General features: G+C 44.4%; 1 protein-coding gene across 6 annotated transcripts in view; it reads right to left on the bottom strand.

Moving 5' to 3' along the window:
• COL27A1 (collagen type XXVII alpha 1 chain) overlaps positions 1 to 19,539 on the bottom strand; it is a 294,861-nt gene that overhangs the window by 11,269 nt on the left and 264,053 nt on the right. For 4 of the 6 annotated variants that reach the window (XM_073314250.1, XM_073314251.1, XM_073314249.1 and 1 more), the window contains 10 exons: positions 12,284 to 12,340; positions 12,043 to 12,096; positions 10,374 to 10,427; positions 7,613 to 7,666; positions 6,022 to 6,075; positions 5,835 to 5,942; positions 5,290 to 5,397; positions 4,020 to 4,127; positions 982 to 1,035; positions 185 to 247 (listed from right to left, as the gene is read on the bottom strand). In XM_073314250.1, the coding sequence (XP_073170351.1) occupies positions 185 to 247; positions 982 to 1,035; positions 4,020 to 4,127; positions 5,290 to 5,397; positions 5,835 to 5,942; positions 6,022 to 6,075; positions 7,613 to 7,666; positions 10,374 to 10,427; positions 12,043 to 12,096; positions 12,284 to 12,340 (714 nt within the window). Of the gene's footprint in view, positions 1 to 184; positions 248 to 981; positions 1,036 to 4,019; positions 4,128 to 5,289; positions 5,398 to 5,637; positions 5,709 to 5,834; positions 5,943 to 6,021; positions 6,076 to 7,612; positions 7,667 to 10,373; positions 10,428 to 12,042; positions 12,097 to 12,283; positions 12,341 to 19,539 lie in introns of those variants that run through there. The other 2 variants (XM_073314253.1, XM_073314254.1) reach the window with 2 other exon arrangements.

Below are 19,539 nucleotides of genomic sequence, written 5' to 3'. Positions count from 1 at the left end.
ACATGTGTTCCTGTATGACCCAGCTGAACTGCAGCTTCTGATTAGAGTGTATGTCAAATGTGCTGGGTTAAAGTCCACTTTAGCCCCCCTTTTTGTGCAGCTCAGGGTTTGGCCCACAGACTGTCCTGAGAAAAAGCAGACGACGGGAACAAGGAAGTTCTACAATAAAGTTCAAAGAACTCACCATGAGACCTGGTGGTCCCCGTGGGCCCTGAATTCCTTTGAACCCCAGGTTCCCTGGTGGTCCCTGTAGATAAAAATCAGACATGAATCTTGAAAGACTCAACGGATGCACACACAAAGTTTGTTTCTTTGCTTGCTGCTCTGGAATAAAGACAGAAATGCAACCAGTTGTATGCAAGTCCTGATTTTTTTTAACCTGTGGGCCCACTCCCATGTTCTGCAAATCATCCCCCCCCCCATTCTCTAGAAAGCAGAATAGTCCTTTTCCTTTGGTAACTTAAATTTAAGGTCATATGAGATGTTCAGATAAAACGGGTGTAAAACCTATATAAGGGCACACAACACCAGTGTCACTCAGCAGGGTCTTTTGATAGGATAACTGTAGATGAAGATGGGAATCTCTTCTGACAGAGCAAGGGCAATAAAGACATTCAACAAGTCAAAAGGACATTAGGGATGGAACATTAATCCCCTCACCATCCATCCTGGGGGCAATCTGAGCTCCACCAAGATGACTGTAACTTCAGTGTTTTAGGGATTTTAGAAGTTGAGTGTAGCTCAAACAGCTAAAAAGAAGTAAACTCAAGTAGTTAGGAATCATCATTTGGGTACAGTAGTTTCTGGAGCGGCACCTGTAAAGAAATTTGCTGCCAGTCTGCATTGGATCTCCCAAGAGCTTAGAACTGCAAGAAGCATGTGGCTGTTCCCAGTAATCCATCTGCCACAGTAAAGTGAGGAAGAGAATGTCTACCTTGTACAGACACTATAGAGCCCATGACATACAAGGAAGTGTCTTACCTTTGGCCCAAACATGCCGGCAATCCCTGGAAATCCTGACTCGCCAAAGTCCCCCTGGAAATAACAGCCAAGCAAAGAAATGCAAGAGCAATACATTTGATCATAAATGGCTTATCACTAAAAGGTTCATGACACTTAGAGAAATAGAAACATCCATAAGTATTTTTCATTCTCTCTAAGCCTGGAATTATGAATGAAGACTTGGAAAGGAAATCAGCTGTTCTGAGAGAGAACTGGGGATCTTCCCATCTGGTTGAATTAAGATATTTGCATAGTCTCTCCTCCCCACTCCCAAGTTGCTAGGAGGTGTAACAGGGCACAGCTTGGGAGTTTGGGCCATGGTCAGGGGAGAGGAGTGTCTGCTCCATGAGCAGTCCTTAAAGGTCTCTACAGCCCCTACCTTTGCACAGCTTCAGACACTGATAACTGTCAAATGAAAACCCTGTTTTGCTTTTTAATACAAACTAAGCCAAGCTGACTCCTCTTGAAGGCCCATTTCAAGCTGCAGGCGTTTTGTCTGTCAAAGTATGTGCTTAGAACTTTAAAAACCATGAAAAATATATTTTTTTCAACTCTTGCCCATTTCAAATATGCCTCCAAGGATTATTGCTCATATTTTCAAGGGAAAAACATCACCTTTTAACAGTTAGGGTGTGTGATCCAAACTTGGATTAACACATAGTGGACACTGTCATAATACATGTAACCACTAATAAAAATGGAACAAACAAATCTGCATGTGAACACCCTCATTTCTATATTTTGAGATACAAGCTTTTTGGTAGCTATAGACTTACTGAATAGCGACATGCCAAGTGACTCAGGATGGTTAGGAAAAGATTAGGACAAAAATATAAGCACAATGACTCTAGAATCCTAGTAATAAAAGAGATGGAAATGTGTCTTGTTCAGCCCAGTTCTAAATGATTTAGGTGATGAGGATTCCACCAGTTCTCTTACAAGGTAATTCCAAAGTCTAATAGACTTGCTGGTAGGAAGCTTTTCCTGCCATCGTAGTGATAAATTGCTTGGCAAGCCAGGACCTATGTGAAATCCGTAGAGTACAAGAAGCTTTCCAAGGATACTAAAAACCTTAACTACCCATTTATGGATCCTGGAAGGGAAACATACTGCTGCTGCTCCCACAGTAGGAGAATCTCTCTCCATGGAGTGGCTGGCAGCACAAATAAATGCAAAGCAAGAAGAGTTCTAGAGGAAAAGGGGACGTGTACTAAGTTACAGGAACATCTTATCCAAGAGGCCTGGATCAATATTTACGTAGCAACCTCCAGAAATGAATATTGGGTACATGAATCTGCCACTCATACACACAAAAAACAACATAATGGGACTCAAATGGACTCTGCTTCTTGAGCCAGGAGCCTATGACCTGCGTGGCCACTTAAACGCTTCTTCTGGATGGTGGCGCATGCAGCATTCTAGTCTCACTCTCTTAAAGAGTGGCACTGCCCTTGGAGTGAAGGAAGAGAACTCACCCATTCCAGAGGAGAATGGGGTCCAACACTGGCATAGACAGCAATAAACCTAATCTTAACACATTGCTAGGTATTTATCCATGGCTTAAATGTACTGATGATCTCATTGTTTGTGATGCTTAGTCTAGGAAGGGGAACGAACCGGCCAGCATGCATACATATTTCAAACAGTTGAAGATCCCACTGGATGCAAAGGCAAACAGATGTTGAGCAGACAGAGTGTACAATAAGAGATTTAGATTGGTTTCTTTTTAGGGGCTCTCTAAATATTAGGGATAGTAAGGGATGCAAAAGTATTTATTAAGTGCTGACAGTTTGCTCTCCACTGTAGAAGGCAGAAAAGGGATATTATTTCTGCCCCAAGTTGTTTACAGTCTAAGCTATTAAAACTCCCAATATGGCATCAGCCTTCTCTCTGATATAGCCAGATACACAGCCCTAGACAAGGCAATCTTACAAGTGCAATATATAAAAACAATAAGCAGCAGCAGCCTGGTTTAGTAATGGGGTGTGTGCACATTTCCTTTCCTTTGCTGAGGCTGATCAGTGGTTGGTGTCCCTGAGAGCCATAAAACTGGATTCCCTTGGGGCGTGTCAGCACAGCAGCTGGGATGCGTAAGTACCAGTGCTATACATGGACTAGCTGTGGTCAAACTAATGCCTTACAAAGCAGTGTAGCTGCAGTGGAATGGGCAGTGGCTTCCGTTGCTCAAGTACAATCCCACTCAGCCCCATAGGTATGTACTTGGGTGGCCAGCCTCAACTGCCACCAGGGGCGATGCGACTTTGAGGTACTAGCTCAAACAGAGCTAGTGCATGTGTGTCTATCTGCACGGGGAATTACACCGCCCAGCTGCTTTGTAGACAATGCTCTTGGCTCTGGACTTACAACTACACTGCCATTGATACCATACCAGGAGATGGCCTTATTGCTAAGTACTGCTCCTAAACCTCTTGCTCTACCAAATGCAGGCTGCAACATTCCTTTCCTATCCTGGGTCAGCTTACTCATCGCTAATTTCTAGAGGTAGGGATGCTGTGTAGTAGGATAGACACCAAGGAGTGTAATATAAAGTAATGGCTGCAGGGTGTGTGTAACATTCAAATTGTGATTGACAAGGATTTATTTGAGTGGGTGCAAATGAAAGTGTGATTGGGTGGAATGAGCTTGGTGGTCTCACCTCAGTGGCCAGTCCAACATTAAAGAGCGCCAATACTGAAGAAGCAGGTCTGTACTGACGTAATTGCACTTGTTCAGTGCAGCTGCTCAGTACATGATGCCATTCCACTGTCTCATGTTTATGAACTCCAAACTCGCACAAACTTCACTATTTAAAAGCGAAACATGAAATGATGTGCACAGAGTTCCACAACCGCCCAGCCTTGGGAAGCGTGTGCTGAGATTGTGTCCGTGTGCTACAAAAATGCATGCAGTAGAGCATCCCAGGACTCTACCCCCTATGCACTGCTGGGACTCTGAGCCACCTCTTGTAGCTAGGAGAACTACAGTGAGACACGATCATTTAAATGAACACAACTAACCGGCTGTCCTTTGGGTCCTGGCTCTCCTGGGCCTCCTGGGAGCCCCATCCCTCCTTGTGTACCCCGTTTCCCTGTTGGGCCAGTCTGCCCAGGCAATCCTCTTTCACCCTACAAAGAACACAGAATTAAAATCATTCCAGGGGATTAAATATAAAAACATGCAACAGAAATGGCCAGTGTTAGGGTATATATGACAAGGTGGAAAAATAATGGCCACTGGGGTAGGAGATGTGACTTCATCTATATGTATCACACAGGGCTGGGTGCAATGATAGATGTTCTTACAGGATGTATAGCATGAAGCCAGTAATGGACCCCCGTTTTCCTAGAGGTAGTTCACCAAGACCTGCAGTTACAAGCACAGCTGTACAAGGTGTGTCACAATGTAGCATTTGAAGGGATAAGGTTCATGTTCCCCCTCATTTACACCCTTGCATGCCTACTTGCCCTGCCCCACACAATTTCTCAGTCTCTTCTCTGAACAAGGCTGACAACAGATGATTAATCCACCTGAAATGCTAAAGGAATTCCAAGGTTTCAGTTCAGTAACTTTAATCCAAAAGTTACAAAGCTAACATTTGCCCTGGCACCGACTTCCCAAGTCAAAGACAACAAAGGGGCGTCCAAGACCCAGCATCTCAACTCCTTCCCCCTCCCCCTGTCCTTGCAGTGCTCCAGTGATAAAGGCTCAAGTATCAATCAGTGGCGACAGCCTGTTATTTCTACCCAAGGCAGCTGGGGGGCAGTAAGTGACAACTTAATGGTAATGTGTTAAATGAGTATAATTTGATTCAAATTCTTCTGGCCTCTCCAACCCCAGCTGGAATCTCTCTATTTACAGTCCCTTTTTACAAATGGCTAAATCTTTACTGGGTCTGCTTTGTGTCCTATGATCCACATGGGACAGGGCAAGAACCAGTGAGAAATCCAGGGGTCACTAAACAAGCCTTTCACTGCTTCCTCTGGCTCATAACGGTGCCCCAAACCATACCAGTTCCAGCAGTTCAAGCCCTGTTGGTGCTAGCTGAAAACCTGGCAGTGTGAGCTTCTTTCCAGTAGTGCCTTCTAAGACACTAACAGTACAGACTTCCAAGGATCCAAGACCTTCCAAAGGAGGTGCCTGGTCATGCTTGCTAGGAGTCTAGCAGCCTGAGCTTCCTAAAAGCAGTGTGGGCCAGGACAGGCTGTGTGAGCTTCCTTGCCACCTTCCCAAGTTCACACTTGTTTTAACAAACAAAAAACCCAGTACCACGGCGAGGTGGAAACTGACCTTAAATCCTAGTGGCCCCTGTGCTCCGGGGAGACCAGGTATGCCGGGGTTCCCTCGTTTTCCCGAAATCCCTGTTGTGCCTTCTTCCCCATCATCTCCCTGTTCTCCCTATAAAACAAGTCCAGGAGAGAATACAGAGAAAGTCACCCTATCCTTCTGGGCATGCTCACCCCTTTGAAAAGGCAGCCAGAGCAGCGTGACTACAGCTACACTGGGTGGGCGTGGCTGGCATGGCGTGCATTTATGAATGGCTGTGTGAGCATGCGCATATGCACAAGATTTTACAGCACATGGATCTGCGCATACAAGAGCCTGTTTGTCTGGCTGTGAGAGTCACTTTACTTACACACTTGTCCACATGGAGACATCTGCCTGGGTTTGTATGTGTGAAGTCTGTGCAGTGGTGTACAGGACCCACTCTGTGTATATAAGACAGCATGGCTATAGCAGTGGGTGTGTCAATTTCTACTGCTTTATCCTTTGCCCTTCCCTCCTCTGGGGTAGTGTTTGCTTAAGGTGTCCCAATATAAGTGTTTCAAACTTACCTGCAGCCCAGTTGTGCCATCCTTCCCAGGCACTCCGTCCACTCCAGGAGAACCCTCCTGACCCTGCCTTCCCACTACTCCCCTAGGACCAGGTAACCCAAGAGGACCCTACAAACACAAAAGAATTAGTGACTGAAGTGTTGGGATGCCAGGGACTTGTAAAAGAAAAGGCTGAATTTTCACCTACCGGCGAGCCTCTGCTGCCCCCTTCACCCCGTACTCCTTGCTTTCCTTTTTGACCCTTAAGGCAAAAAAAGAAATAATGGGAAGCCCATTTTGGCCTGTGCAATGGAGAGCAGTTTAATAAGGAGACATATGAGGTCAGTTGCTACAGCCAAAGGAGATGAATTATTATTTGGTTTTATTACAAGTGGTTCTCTAAGAGTTTCTGGGTTATCTTCTTTAGAGGGCAGGAATGAATAGCCAGAAGGAAAGGCCCTGCATTTTCCTAATATAGAACAGATGAGGACAAATAAAGCAGGACGATGAATTTGAGAGAGAACTCCACAGCACTGGCATGCATTACTGCGAGATGCTCAAAAATCATCCCATTCATCATTCCTTGGCGGCATCATGGAAAACCAACAACCAAGCCTTCTTCAGGGGACTCAGATAGGGAAGGTCTTATTCTGGTCTCTGATAGATTAGATAGTTTCCCCCCGTCCTGGAGAGTTGGGGGATAAAAGCTTCTTATGGCTAAAATCTGTAATGCTGATTTGCCGATAAGGGGAGGGGAAGTGTCAAAGCAGCAAGTATGTGGTTCTGATTATTAGCTAGGAACAAGGATTAACTCCTGCAGTATGAACGGAACACTTGGCCTTATCACCTTTGCTAGGATTCAGAAGCTTTGAAGCTCTGTCATCTGCTAACACATTTTTAAAAAATAAACCAAGTGTTTCGTGTATCACTTCTCCATCTGCAGACAAGTCTCTGAAAACTGGCCAACTGTGTGGAACAAGAGCTACTGTTACTCATTAGACCCACGGGCAGTTCCAGATCTACTATGGGTAATAGGGTGTGTCTTTCTTTGAATCCAGTGGCCAGTGAACTCTGTTAAAATCACCTATTGTAGATTAGTCTACTTGGCATTATGCCAGTTCCCATATCTTGCAGGATGGAATGTGAATTAGCCGAGGATTGAGGTCATCCACTTAAATTTAGGCAAAAGAAGTCTCTGGTGGTTAACGGATTGGGAAGCTGTAGAGACAGGGAAGTAGAAGTAGATATTGGTATAAATTCAGTTCAGATAAAACCACATGCGGTGGATTCTCTTCGTTGCGGGGGGAGCAGTTAGAGGGAATGACCCTTCTGAGAAGTAGGAAAAGGAGAATTGTGTGGATAATGGACTCTGGATTTGGAAGGTTTTAAGCCAGAAAAGTTTTATGGTTGAAACCCAGCTACAGAGAGACAATTGCCTGGTTCAGATTTCCCCCAGGGGCAGAGATGCCAATTGTGGTCAAGAGAGGCAGAAACTTGACGAGGTGTGGGCAAGAGGGACCACACCAAGGTCCCAAGGCATGTAACTAAGGACCTGCCGGGGATTCATTCACAGTCCTAGTACTGTAATTCTCTTGATCTTCTCCAGCCCCAGGAAGCCAACAAACTAATGGGTTTGGACACACAAATCAATATTTACAGCCCTCCTACTGGGTTCTCCATGGTCATTTCCAGCCACAGACCAATGAACAAGCCACATACTCTTGGAAAAACCGTGACAGTTCTGATTTCACTTCAGCTTTAAGCTTTGGATGCCATAAATTCACCCCCATGAAGCCTACCTCTTCACCTTTGGATCCCTTTGGCCCTGGCTGGCCTGGTGGGCCAGGATCCCCCTAGAAAAGAGGACAAAGAAAATCTGTTTGAAATACTTTTCTGGCAGCATCTTGCATAAAGTATGAAGAGCAGCATTTGCTGTGTCCCTTACAGCACTGACCATACGGAATCAATTACTGGGAGCAGCCTTTGCTCTCACAGCCCTCCTGGGGAAGGAGGAATAAGAAACGGTCTCCAGAGACTATTTAACAGGGTGTCATTTTGGAGAAGCAGCATAGTCTCTCCCTTGCTTGGTTTGGGACTGTTTGACTTTGAGATCCACAACAAAGAGCAGGTAATAGGATCAGGTAATAGGATCAGGTAATAGAGCAGGTAATAGGATCAGGCTCCTCAAAGAAGAGTTACAGCTCTGGTTTTTAAAGCAGATCCAGTAGTTTTTGCAGCAAATACCACGATGATGCTTATGGTATTTGCCTCCTTCTCTCTCCTGAGCCCCAATCCCAATCTTGAATCAAGATTTCAGATGTCTCAAGGCCAGCTACGAAGTGGAGAGGGAGAGAGATAAGGAAACAGATCACCGTTTCAGAAATCTGAAACATTCCCCTCCCCATCACATATATGCGCCCTCCCCTCTTCCTATTCCGCTTTTTTAGTGGATTTTGCTGATAGCAAAGCAGCAGGATGTGTATTCTCTAACCATGAGACACCCTGGACTTATTCCAAAGAAGATGTAGCAGGTTATTGCCTGTCTGCAGATCTCTCTCATTGTAGTTTCTAATCGTCTGCTGTTTCTGAGCCTCCTGTTTCTATACCTTCTTCTCCAGAGCTGCCTGCTTCTGTTGATTATCTTGGGGCAATTCAGAGGCTAGAGTCAAAGAGCTATGAAGGATCACCTAACCCCTTCTAATCATGTCACAGATCACTGAGATTGGGACTTAAGTAATAGAACCTACAACACTCTTTCTATAGCCCCACAAAGAATGAAAGTCATTTCAAATTTAACTGACACTGTCTAATATGTTTTAGTATGTTTTTGCATGCCAGGGTTTACAGCTCTGATTGGAGAGAAACCAGATGATAAGCTGATTTTCAGGAATGGTATTCATTGAAGCTTTGAGCAGATGCAGCTCAGGAACTAGAATAAGCCTAGATAGCACAAACAGTATGAATGTCTTTGGGGATCAGTTACATATGTGTACTTTGAAGGTATGCACAGCATCTCAAATTTCTATTAAACAGTCTTATATTACTATGCTAGACTGTGTAACAATAGGAGCAATATGGAGGGGATATCAAAACAGCACTGACATGAAAGAAACTTGACAATACCCCATCTATGTTCATCCCACTGACATTCTGGCCACTTCTCTCAAGCTGAAAAACTTCTGCATTATTTGTTTACAACTGAGTAACACATTCATGTTTGAAATTGCACTTAGAAATGAGGAAAAATGGGAGCACCAATGCTCTACGCTGCGTAGAATGTGAAGTGATTGTTTTATTTCATAACCCCCTTTTGAAGAACATCCTAATGAATGCATTTTAAGTCACATCTAAGAGCTGTGTAAACATAACAGAGCAGAACCTTGGCAGATGTAAACTGATAAAGCTCCACAGACTTCAGTGAAGTGATGCTGCTTTAAATCAGCTAAGGATCTGGCCAGAGGAATCTGATGCATGGCTTGTTACTACAGTCCCCACTGTTTATGGAATGATTAATGGCGAGACAGCCAAGCCAATGTTTAGGGCTTATTTTTCAAAACTTGAGAACATCAGGGCTGAGTACAAAAACACTTGTGCACTTGCATGTCTAATTTACAGGCCACAATTACCATCACTGTGTGCAAAAAAATCTAGTACTTGAGCATGAAAATACCTGGTCAGTGGTTTGACCGATCATTTGTGTGTGCACACAATCACAGTATTTGCATGTACAAAGTAGATGCATTTACACACAGCCCCCAGAAGTTCAGGTTTTAAAAATCAGGCCTTCATTTTTTAACTGATTTTAGTCTTCATTAAACATGCTGGACTGAGAGAAGGTACAACACGGGCAGCAGCAGAACAAACGTATCTCCCGCTGCCCCTCCAGCGGTCCTCAGCTTACTTGGATGGGCCTCTGTAGGAGTGAGAGGGGACCCAATCAATCTATGGCCTCTGCTGAGACTGCCAATGAGGAGTGGGGGCCTATTGTGATTTATGCAATGTGGACACTCGTCCAGTGGGAACTGGATGAAGATCCAACTCATTCTTATCTAGTCCAGGTATGTGTAAAGCATTTCACACAGGTCACTAAACAGCCGTCCCATCTGAATCACTACTGACAAGTTCTGGATTCAGACCCGTGACTTCCAGGTGAATGCCCCCATATTGATATAATCATTACGTTATGAATCTCCCAAGCTTTCCCGTCCTCTTTTAATCATTAAAAATGTCTGGTAAGACAGGTCTAGGGACACAATATTAGAACATGGGAAGCTGCTCCTGTCTCTTTCCCTACTTGTTTTATAGGAAAAACAAAATATATCATGTGACATACTTTGATTACACCTTCAGGAAGCATAAAGTTTATGGATATAGATATTCTTAAAAACCCCACTGAGCCCTGGCATATGGAAATGCACGTATTGTAGTTTGTAGCTCACCATGCCTTTCCTCTAACCCCCTTTCCCATGCTGCTCACCCATTCTATCTCCATTTGTCACATACACAGTAGAGTAAGATCAGATTAAAATCAATCAATTATAAAATAAAATAGCGTCTTACAGGTAGACCTTGCTGTCCAGCTTTTCCTCTGTCCCCATCAAGTCCTTCTTGACCCTTAAATAAATGAGAGTGCGCATGTTAGTTTATTCTCTGGATTCTCTTTCTATAGGTAAGCAGCAGTGGATGCTGCAGTCACAGCATACAGTGTGGTACTGGGGGATAATGGGTGGTGGGAGAGGTGCAATGCACGCAGCTGTATTCTGCCAATGCCGGGAAGGCAAAGTATGTGGGTGGTGCTATTCAGATGAATACATCACAGGGAAGCAAATGTTTTTCTTGGGCAAGAGGACCTTCCCCCAGCTGAACTCCTAACTCCTCCAATTCCTTCCCAACTCAGATTTCCCCTCTCTATAACTGTGGGCTCATTTCTGACTCTGAACACTCCCTCTCCTCTCTCTTTCCTCTGATCTGGAACAGCCTCCCTGTATCTCTCTGCCTCAATGAGTTTCTCATCTGAAAACATCTCCTCTCCCTTGTCTAGATCACTTTCTCTCAGTATTATTATATAGCTCTGCTATTCTGTATTTAGTTTTATGTAGTATTATATAGCACTGTAACTCTGCATGCATACTGTACATAGATACTGTACAAACAAAGGTCTGAACCCTTTAGGGCTAGTTGATACCCTGGTATTTACAGTAAGTATAGAATATAAGTGGCAAGTAGACATGGCCTCTTGAACATTCTTAGGGAAACAGACATCTTGGATTAACTGAGCTAGTTAACTTTTCCAAGAATAATGTACACTCTTTCATGGATATTCATAGGCATCAGGCAGCTAAGAGTTACAACTAGCTACTATGTCACAATTTAAGCAGGAAACAGAGCGTACCTAATGCATCAATAAATACACAATGCATTAGTTTAACTAAACACTTGATTACTGATGCCCCATAGAAAGACTACAGTGAGTAGCATTTCTCTGGCAACTTGTGGACAGTCATTTGGAGATGACAAATAAGAGAGTTTGGTACATTTTTGTAATTAATCACTCTCACTGACTGCTTTGTAGTGAGGCAAAACCTAATCCTAAGAGATTCTTTTCAGACCAGCTCCAAGCAATCATGTTGAGAAGCTACTGACACAGGGACTGGAGGACTATACAAAAACAACACAGGAGTAAGGGGGACTCGTTCATAAATCTGGTCTTGGCTAAGAGAGCCCACAGCTAACTGAAAAGATTTTGGAAACTCAATCCAGCAAGTTAATAGGGATCCCCTTGAAAGCATCTAGTCTTGTGCCGGCAACTACAACCCAACTGTCTCAACTCTCACCCAACATCATCATGACCTAGCTGTCTTGTGAGCTATTTCATCAAAGCCTTCTGAGCATGTTCCCCAGACCCCATGATATTTCCTCTGGATTTAAGTCACTGATAAAAAGGTCCTGCTCATTTTCTCAGCCTTGCAAGCTCAGCTCAGATGTGTGATATTGTGGGATGCTGGACCTGATGCTATCTGGTCTTTTCTTTGCCTTCAGCAACTGCTCTTTCACTTTAAAGGAAAGAGATCTGAATCATTCCTCTGGGTCCTGAGTAAAGCTCAAAGAGCAACCATGGTGAGATGTCACATAATAAACAGGGCCAAGGATGTAAGCTTTGTGGGCTGTTATACAGGTGAAAAACTTCTCCAAAGTTAGTTCCTAGGCAAATATTCAGAATAGGACTTACAGGGTAGCCAGGGTCTCCAGGCTCCCCTCGATCTCCTCTGTTGCCAACTGGACCCTACAACAACACAATAAAGGTTCAAGGTAGATGTGAAATGCCAGTGGTCCACTCCATGTGTCATGATCTCTAAATACAGCATCTTCAGTGATCAGGGAAAAAATCCAGGCAGTTGGCTTGTCTGCATGTGCATCACACGCAAAAATCAGGCCACAGGATTAGAGAAGGGACATGAATAATATCTTACTCTGTCACCAGGTGGTCCTGGGGGGCCTTCTATTTTCCCATCATCACCTTGTTCTCCCTGTAGACATAAATATTAATGTTAAAACAGCCAGATCCAAAGCCCTTTAAAGTCAGTGGGAACCTTCCCAATGATTTCAGTGGGGTCTGAATGAGGCTTTAGAGACTGGATAAAAAGATGGCTTTAAAAGGGCACCAACTACTTAAAATTAAAATAATCATCACATTTCTGTTCAAAAGTTTTTTTGTTTTTACCTGTTTTTCTTACAGATAGCATCTGTGATTCCCAAAGGTGAATGACAAAAGAAAAATATAAAGACATTCCTCTGGATTCTTTTCAGCTGGTTAACTTTGTGCTGAGTCAGTTTCACATCATTTCCCCCATTTGTGTGCGCATCTCTTTTGCACAGCAACACAGGAGAGAAAAAACATTCTTTAACAATAGTCAAATGTGACGGCAAACCCACCAGATCTGAATAAGAGGCCTCAGGCAGGACTAGCTCCCGAAATTACTGAACTCTCTTTAAAAATCAATTGACAACATTTCAAATTGAGAGGAGGCCCCTTTAAGTCTAAGGATAACATTTACAGAAGTGCCTAAGTGACTTCAGAGATCAAGTCCCATTTCCAAAACGACTTAGAGCAAGACTGACAAAGGCATTTAGGTGCCTACTGATGCAGCTAAGCCACGAGTGGGATTTGCAAAAGCACTAAGTAGCCTAGATGCCCAACACCCATCAACTTTCAATAGAAATTAGGCACCTAACTTGTTCAGGTACTTTTGAAAATATCACTAGGTATCTGGGTAAATTCTTAGCTGTTCACAGTCTGGCTTGTAGGAGCCTAAGGCTACGTCTATGCTGCAAGAAAAGACCCACAACAGTCTCAGAGCCCAGGTCAACTGACTCAGGCTCATGGGGCTAAAAATAGCAGTGCAGATGTTCAGGCTCAGGCGGGAGCCTGGGCTCTGAAACCTGGTGAAGGCAGGGGTCTCGAAGCCCAGGCTGCAGTCCAAGCCCGAATATCTACACTGCTATTTTTAGCCCTGCAGCCTGAGCTTGTAGACCTGGGCTCTGAGACTCACTGCTGTGGGTGGTTTTTTTTTTTTTTAATTGTATACACATACCCTTAGGCTCTTTGCAAGTCCGTGGGACCTGGGCTCCTAATTGCCTACATCCCTTTTGAAAATGGGATGTAGGCACCTAAATCACATAGTTGCTTTTGAAAACGTTACCCTAGATCTCTTTCCGTTCAATATTTTTCCATATAAAGGAAGTCTAGCTAAAACGATTTGTTTGAAATACACATGGGTACCTCCAAGGGTGAGGCTTAGTGAAGGGCGAATCACACCTACATGCCTGTTTGGATAAGGATTATGAAGGATGAAATACTGCTAAGTTTGCCTCAGGCTAAGGATTAAGTGAACACTGATGGGTAAAACTCTGCAGGGCTCTCTTTAAAATGAGGAAAGATGCTTTAGTGATTGGCACATGATAGATAGATTGGATTTATGATGAGAGATTAGCCTTTGAAGTTCAGATCCTTCTTTTGGGTTTGGCAAACAGGGATGGAATTTTAGGGAAGGTCTGAGAGTGTCTGTCTCTCTCTCTCTCGTTCATATTATTCCCTGTACTTCCTGCTTCTGGTCATGCTGGGGATGCTGCAACAACAAGTCCCACTTGGGGCATTTCTGCCCTTCCCAGTTCCATCTGGGTCAGGAAGCAGAAACACAGAAATGGGTAGAGTTGGAAAACAAGGGGAAATTGGTGGTGGGTGGGGAAGGGAGAGGAGGACAAAGTTATTTCAAATCTTTTGAACTTCCAAAAAATTGGGTCTAAATTTTGGGTTGGTTCGTATTGATTGGAACCAATTTGCCCATCCCTAACAACCCGGCACCAGCAAAATTGTGCAAAACTGTCCATGCTGTGACATGAGTTTGCTCACATACTATCTCGTGCCAGGAGGAGTGGGGTAGACAGCAATCCTTATTGTACCAAGAAGAAGGATTATTCTAAGCCAAGGGCTGCAGTACAATGCTGGCTTTGGCAAGAGCGTTAGTTTTCTAGTGATGTCTGAATGGTTTCTTTGCGGACTGCTTCTGCCTGGTCTAGCTACCCTTTTCTGAGGAACGCAACTACACAGAGTTATTTGCAGCTGCCTATAAAGTTAAGCAATGGGAGGGAGCAGGATGCTTCTTTGACCTTCTGAATTGTATCGCCCTGACAGTCAACCTAGTTCGGAATTGAGCCACATTTTTCCTCACCCGATTGCACATTCCCTGATCTATAAAGGGAGCAGAACTGCTCCAAATACATACCCTGGCTACATGCGGCTATCACAAACTGTTCTTGTAGTCACTTCAGACCAGATGGTGAGCCCCTTACACAACTGCTTATGTGAGTAATTTCACGGAATTCAGTGGGATGACTTGTGCGAGTAACTACTCAGCAGCCTGAGCGAGGGGCTCACAATGAGGCACTCAGTTACCCTTCCTGTGCATTTCACCCTCTAAAACATAGATGCTGTTTTGCTGTCGTTGTTTTAAATTCCCTTGCATAAATCACTTGGGGTTACAGTGTCCTATTTCTTCTCGAGCCCAGTTCAGAGACATCTGTCTCTTAGCTCCCTGCGTGATAGCTACATTCCAGCTCCTCTGGTTTTTGACGACTTGATGTTGCTGAATCTTTGACATACTGGCTCCTCAGGATTAATGCACTTCACAGCTCCTTTGGGGTTCCAGGTCCTTAGGATTGTTGTACTGCAGTTTTTAGGTGATCCTTTCTCCTGGCACATGGGGGCTGCTGGGTTCTGACTCTTTGGGGCTGCTGCACCAAAAGTTCTCTCATGTATGGGAACTCACAAAGTTAATTCATGTGGAGCCAAGTAGTTGAGTCTTCGTAATTCTCTGGTAATTGGTTTCTACAAACCATCCCAGTGTGGTTATTAAGGTCCCCTCTATCTTTCTTCCATAAGTCCTCTATGGTGCTGTGGGTACCCATGATGCCCCGAACATTTGGCAATTGCTCAATGATGCTGCCACCTGGGAGAAGACATGCAGAACTGTTTGTCTGTCCTTGACTTTTGGTAACGGCAGGTATGCAATTGACAATGCTCAACTTCAGACAGTCCCAACTGCGTTCAGCAGCAGAGCGCGGCTGTTGCCAACAGCTCGTTTTCTGAGGGTGGGTGTAGGCACAGGGGAAGTTTATCAAGTGTGACTGTGGCACCGGGGAAGGGGATGTGCCAAGCTATATTGCAGGCTTTCAGTTCAAGGATGAAGAGGGCCTTGCACCAAGCTTAACTTTTGCAGACTGGCAGAGTTAGATTCCTAAAGGTTTTGCAACACTGCATCTGGTGGTATTCAGATCGGTGTTCATGTCGCACTCCCCATCAGGACCCAGCTCAAGCTGGGGAAGCTAATGATCCAACCAGCGGATCAAATTCGGTGATGAATCCTAGTCACGTGCCACTTGAGGGACATTGCACATACGCTAAGATGATGACAACTAAGCAATACATATCCCCTCCATTATATTCTTAGAGATAATGGCATTCTTTCCTTTCTCTGTGTACTGCCATTCCAAAATTCACTATCTTACGCCAAGGATTTGGAGTGGTACTGGTGGGGTTAGGTTTACATTTCCATTTTTAAGGGATAACATGTTTGGGAGATTCAGTAGGATTCTTGAGGAATGGAATATAGAGAGAAGCTGTGCAAGGACTGCTCATGGGTATAGAGTTGGGCAATAGATGGAGAGATTTTGGTGGCTGATTAAAAATAAGAAACAAAATATGTCTAACAGTCCTTCCCATGCTGCCCCCAGAGACTCCACTGTGAAAGGGCTTCCTATGTGAAGCCACCAGCTAATACCTTACAACTGATCTACTTTCTAGCCACTGTTAGAGTAGTAGGGACCCTCAGGAAATAGGGATACAAAGCCACAGCTCCTCAGTCTCAGATAAGAATCTGAATGTATGTATCAGGATGCAGAAGGCTTGACATTGGATACTTCTCTCCAAAGAGGTTGTGGATGCCTTTTCATTTCACATCCTAATCCGACATGATCAGGGTTCAGATCAGAGAAAGTTCTAAACTTGGGACTTCTTCAAAGAGTGTCAAGATCTCTGTAGCTGGTCCCTAGAACAGAGTGATGATGCTCTAGATCCCATATATACTAGACACCTTCCCTACAGGTCTTCAACAGCTCCTGGATGCTACAGGGGTCTTAAGCCTGACTGATAAATTCCAGTACCGCAGGGCTGAGCTTCTCTAGGACTTCTTGACGTTTGGATTATTTTCAGAGAGAGGGAGACTAAAGGTCTTTGCTAATTCTTTGGAAAGTTGCAGTTAAAAAAAAGTTACAGTAAAGGGCAGAAAAGTAAACAAGTTGGGATACAAATGGAAAATGCATGGAGGAAAAGGAAAGGCTTGTTGTTATTGGCTCCCCTCCCAAAGTGAGATACACCAGTTTGTAATTTTTAAAAGGATCTCATCTGGACAATCCTAAGCGGCTGCCAAATGATCCGAGCAAGGCCTCTGTGAGGAGCTGTGAGTGTACTAAAATCCAGCAGAATAATTAACTGGGATGGTGCTGTGGAACTCAATTCCAAAATAATGGATATCTTCAGGCTAATTAGTGCTTTGGAAAAGGGCAGACTTTCTCCACCATTAAATACCCTTCTTCTGCACTGCTCATTTCCTACAGAGTTTAAAAAGTCACAGCACAATCACGGCCCCATTTCTTCCCTCTGCAGCTTTCGCTTCACTCTTTCATCTCCAAGGTCTGAATTCTTCCTCATTTGGTGTTAAGTTTACACGTGAACTTGGGGAAGGATCCTGACACGTGTATTCGTGTGCTGTGATCCAGGCAGTTCTTATAAGATAAGGAGGGATGGGTGAGGCTAGGACTTAGATGAGAGGCCCCCATGGAACACCGACATGCTTCAGGAAGTGGTGCTGGGGATTCAGCAAGTAATGCTGCGTTCTCCGTGTCACTATAGAACCAATGCCCCAGGATGGGATTAAAGCATCACTGTACTGGTGGAGGTGCCACCTTTCAGGTACGATGAAAAACAGGGGGCTTGACCGTTTGCGGTCATTACAAGTTCCCATGGTACTTAACAGCAGAGATATTGTAATGCTCTGATTCAGAGAGTCCAAGGCAGGAAGGGACCGCTGTGATCATCCAATTCTAGTCTGACCTCCTGTATAACATAGCTCATAGGACTTCCCTGAATTAATTCCTGTTTGAACAAGAGCAGAGATTCCCAAACTGTGGTACATACACCCCTGGGGCACATGAGCCTGTCAGAAGTGTCATTCTGTCCCAGGGTGGTCTGTCTCTCCCACGAGGCAGCAGGGTCCACCTAACTACTGCGTCATGACATAGCTCATTCAAAGAAACAGGTATCAAAGAGAGCAGCTGACCAACGAAGTGCCAGTCAGGCAGCTGCCTCCCTAATATGACATCCTGGCCAAATTCCAGTTTGGGTAATTACATTCCCCTGCATTTCCCAGCGGACTATGGGATTCACTTTCACTTCCCAGATTTAACCCAGAGTTGGCTGCATTTCACTGGAGGATGAAATGACCCCTGTATATAATTTAATTTTGAAAAGTGCCTGGTAAATGCTGTGTAAATATATTGCCTCTGGTATGGTGACTTCCAACAGCAGCTGTTTGGTTTGGGATACATTTTCTCTCCATCTTCTTAATGCCTCTGCTGTTTATTCTTGTAGTCTTTCTGCAGTTGCTCCTTTTGTGTACCACTGCTATTTCTGATCCTCCGGAAATTGATTACTGGTCCTGCAACCTGTGCCATCTAATTAACGTGTGCTAGCCCAGTCCACTTGGGATGGCAGGAGCATGTTTGTCAGTGGCTGGCATCCAAAGCAGTTCCCAATCCCAGCAGCAGAAGCACTGCCTGATAATTGTGAGGCTTTAAAGCACAGCTAGCAGTTGTCTGGTGTTGGACAGGTTTCCAAGCACAGTGATTGCAAGCACAGTTTGCCAAGCAAGTCTCTTGAGGCTGGGTAGGCCAATTGCCAAGGGTGGTTCTGGCAAATTGGTAGCTATAGAGAAGGAGGGATTGGCAAGCAAATCTGTTCAGATTAAGGATTTTTGGGAGCATTAAATACCAAGGTGGGCACCTTGGATAAGCTTAAAATTTGCAGTATGTAGGGATAAACCAGCAATAATGACTATACAATACAAAGTCTAATATCTGCACACATCTCATTCTCCTCTGTATTTCACTGCTTAGAGACAATGGCTCTTTTTGCTTTTGGTGTGTTACACTCACTGTTTTGCGCCAGGACACTGAAGCCTCCTGTATCTAATGTGTCTGGAAACCTGGGCCAGTCTCTCAAAGGACAATGTGTAACAAACTGTAAGACCAGTAGGACAACGGAACAGTCTGCCTAGGGAGGTCATGGAAGCTCCTTTGCTGGAGGTTTTCAAAAGGAGGCTGGAGCCATCTGCCTTGGGTGGTTTAGACACAACAAATCCTGCACCTTGGCCTGTGCTTGGTGGGAAGTTTTAGCTCTTCTACTTTGAGCCAGATGATGGCAGGAGACTTCTTGGAGAATGGATGCCACTTAATGGAGGACACAGAAGCTGGGGGCCATTCACCTTGGTACAACTGGAGAACACTATGGGAAGGTTTGGGAAGCTAACAGGTAGCACAAAAAGAGGATGGGGTGGCCATAAAAACAAAGATGGAGAAGCTACTCAGCAAGCTGGTGATGGAGATAAGGGAGTATCAGAGAAATGGTCAGATGCCCCAGTGCCAGAGACACATCTTAAGGTTGGAAGGGAGCAGAGAGAGAAGTTCAGGAATTCTCAGTGGCATCAATAATAATCATGCCTGGGGCAGCATCTCTGGGTTGAGAGTGTATCTAAATTCAACAACTGGATGCTCTCCTAACTCCTTCTAATATTTTGTCACAACTTCTGCAGTGGAGTCAGTCACAGCGTAAAAGGAGACCAACTCACATGTCTCAGAGACTCATGTCAATGTAAAGAATCTCTAGACACACCAAGGTAGAAGGGCCTAGCTATGGGTGCCTTTCCACTTGGAATCCTCACTTGGTATAATGGGTTCAAAGTCCTGGCAAAGATGTACCCATGAGATCTCTTCTTAGAATCTCAGGAGTCCCTGTAAGGAAGGAAACTCTTGCCTGCAGATGCACGTCTGTGATTGTGACCATGTGCAATAACACAAGTGCTGAGGGATGCCAATAATTCAAACCCTGCACTGA

The sequence above is a fragment of the Lepidochelys kempii genome, chromosome 16, assembly GCF_965140265.1.
Source record: "Lepidochelys kempii isolate rLepKem1 chromosome 16, rLepKem1.hap2, whole genome shotgun sequence".
Lineage (NCBI taxonomy): Eukaryota > Metazoa > Chordata > Testudines > Cheloniidae > Lepidochelys > Lepidochelys kempii.
This window is presented reverse-complemented; position numbering and strand designations above follow the sequence as displayed.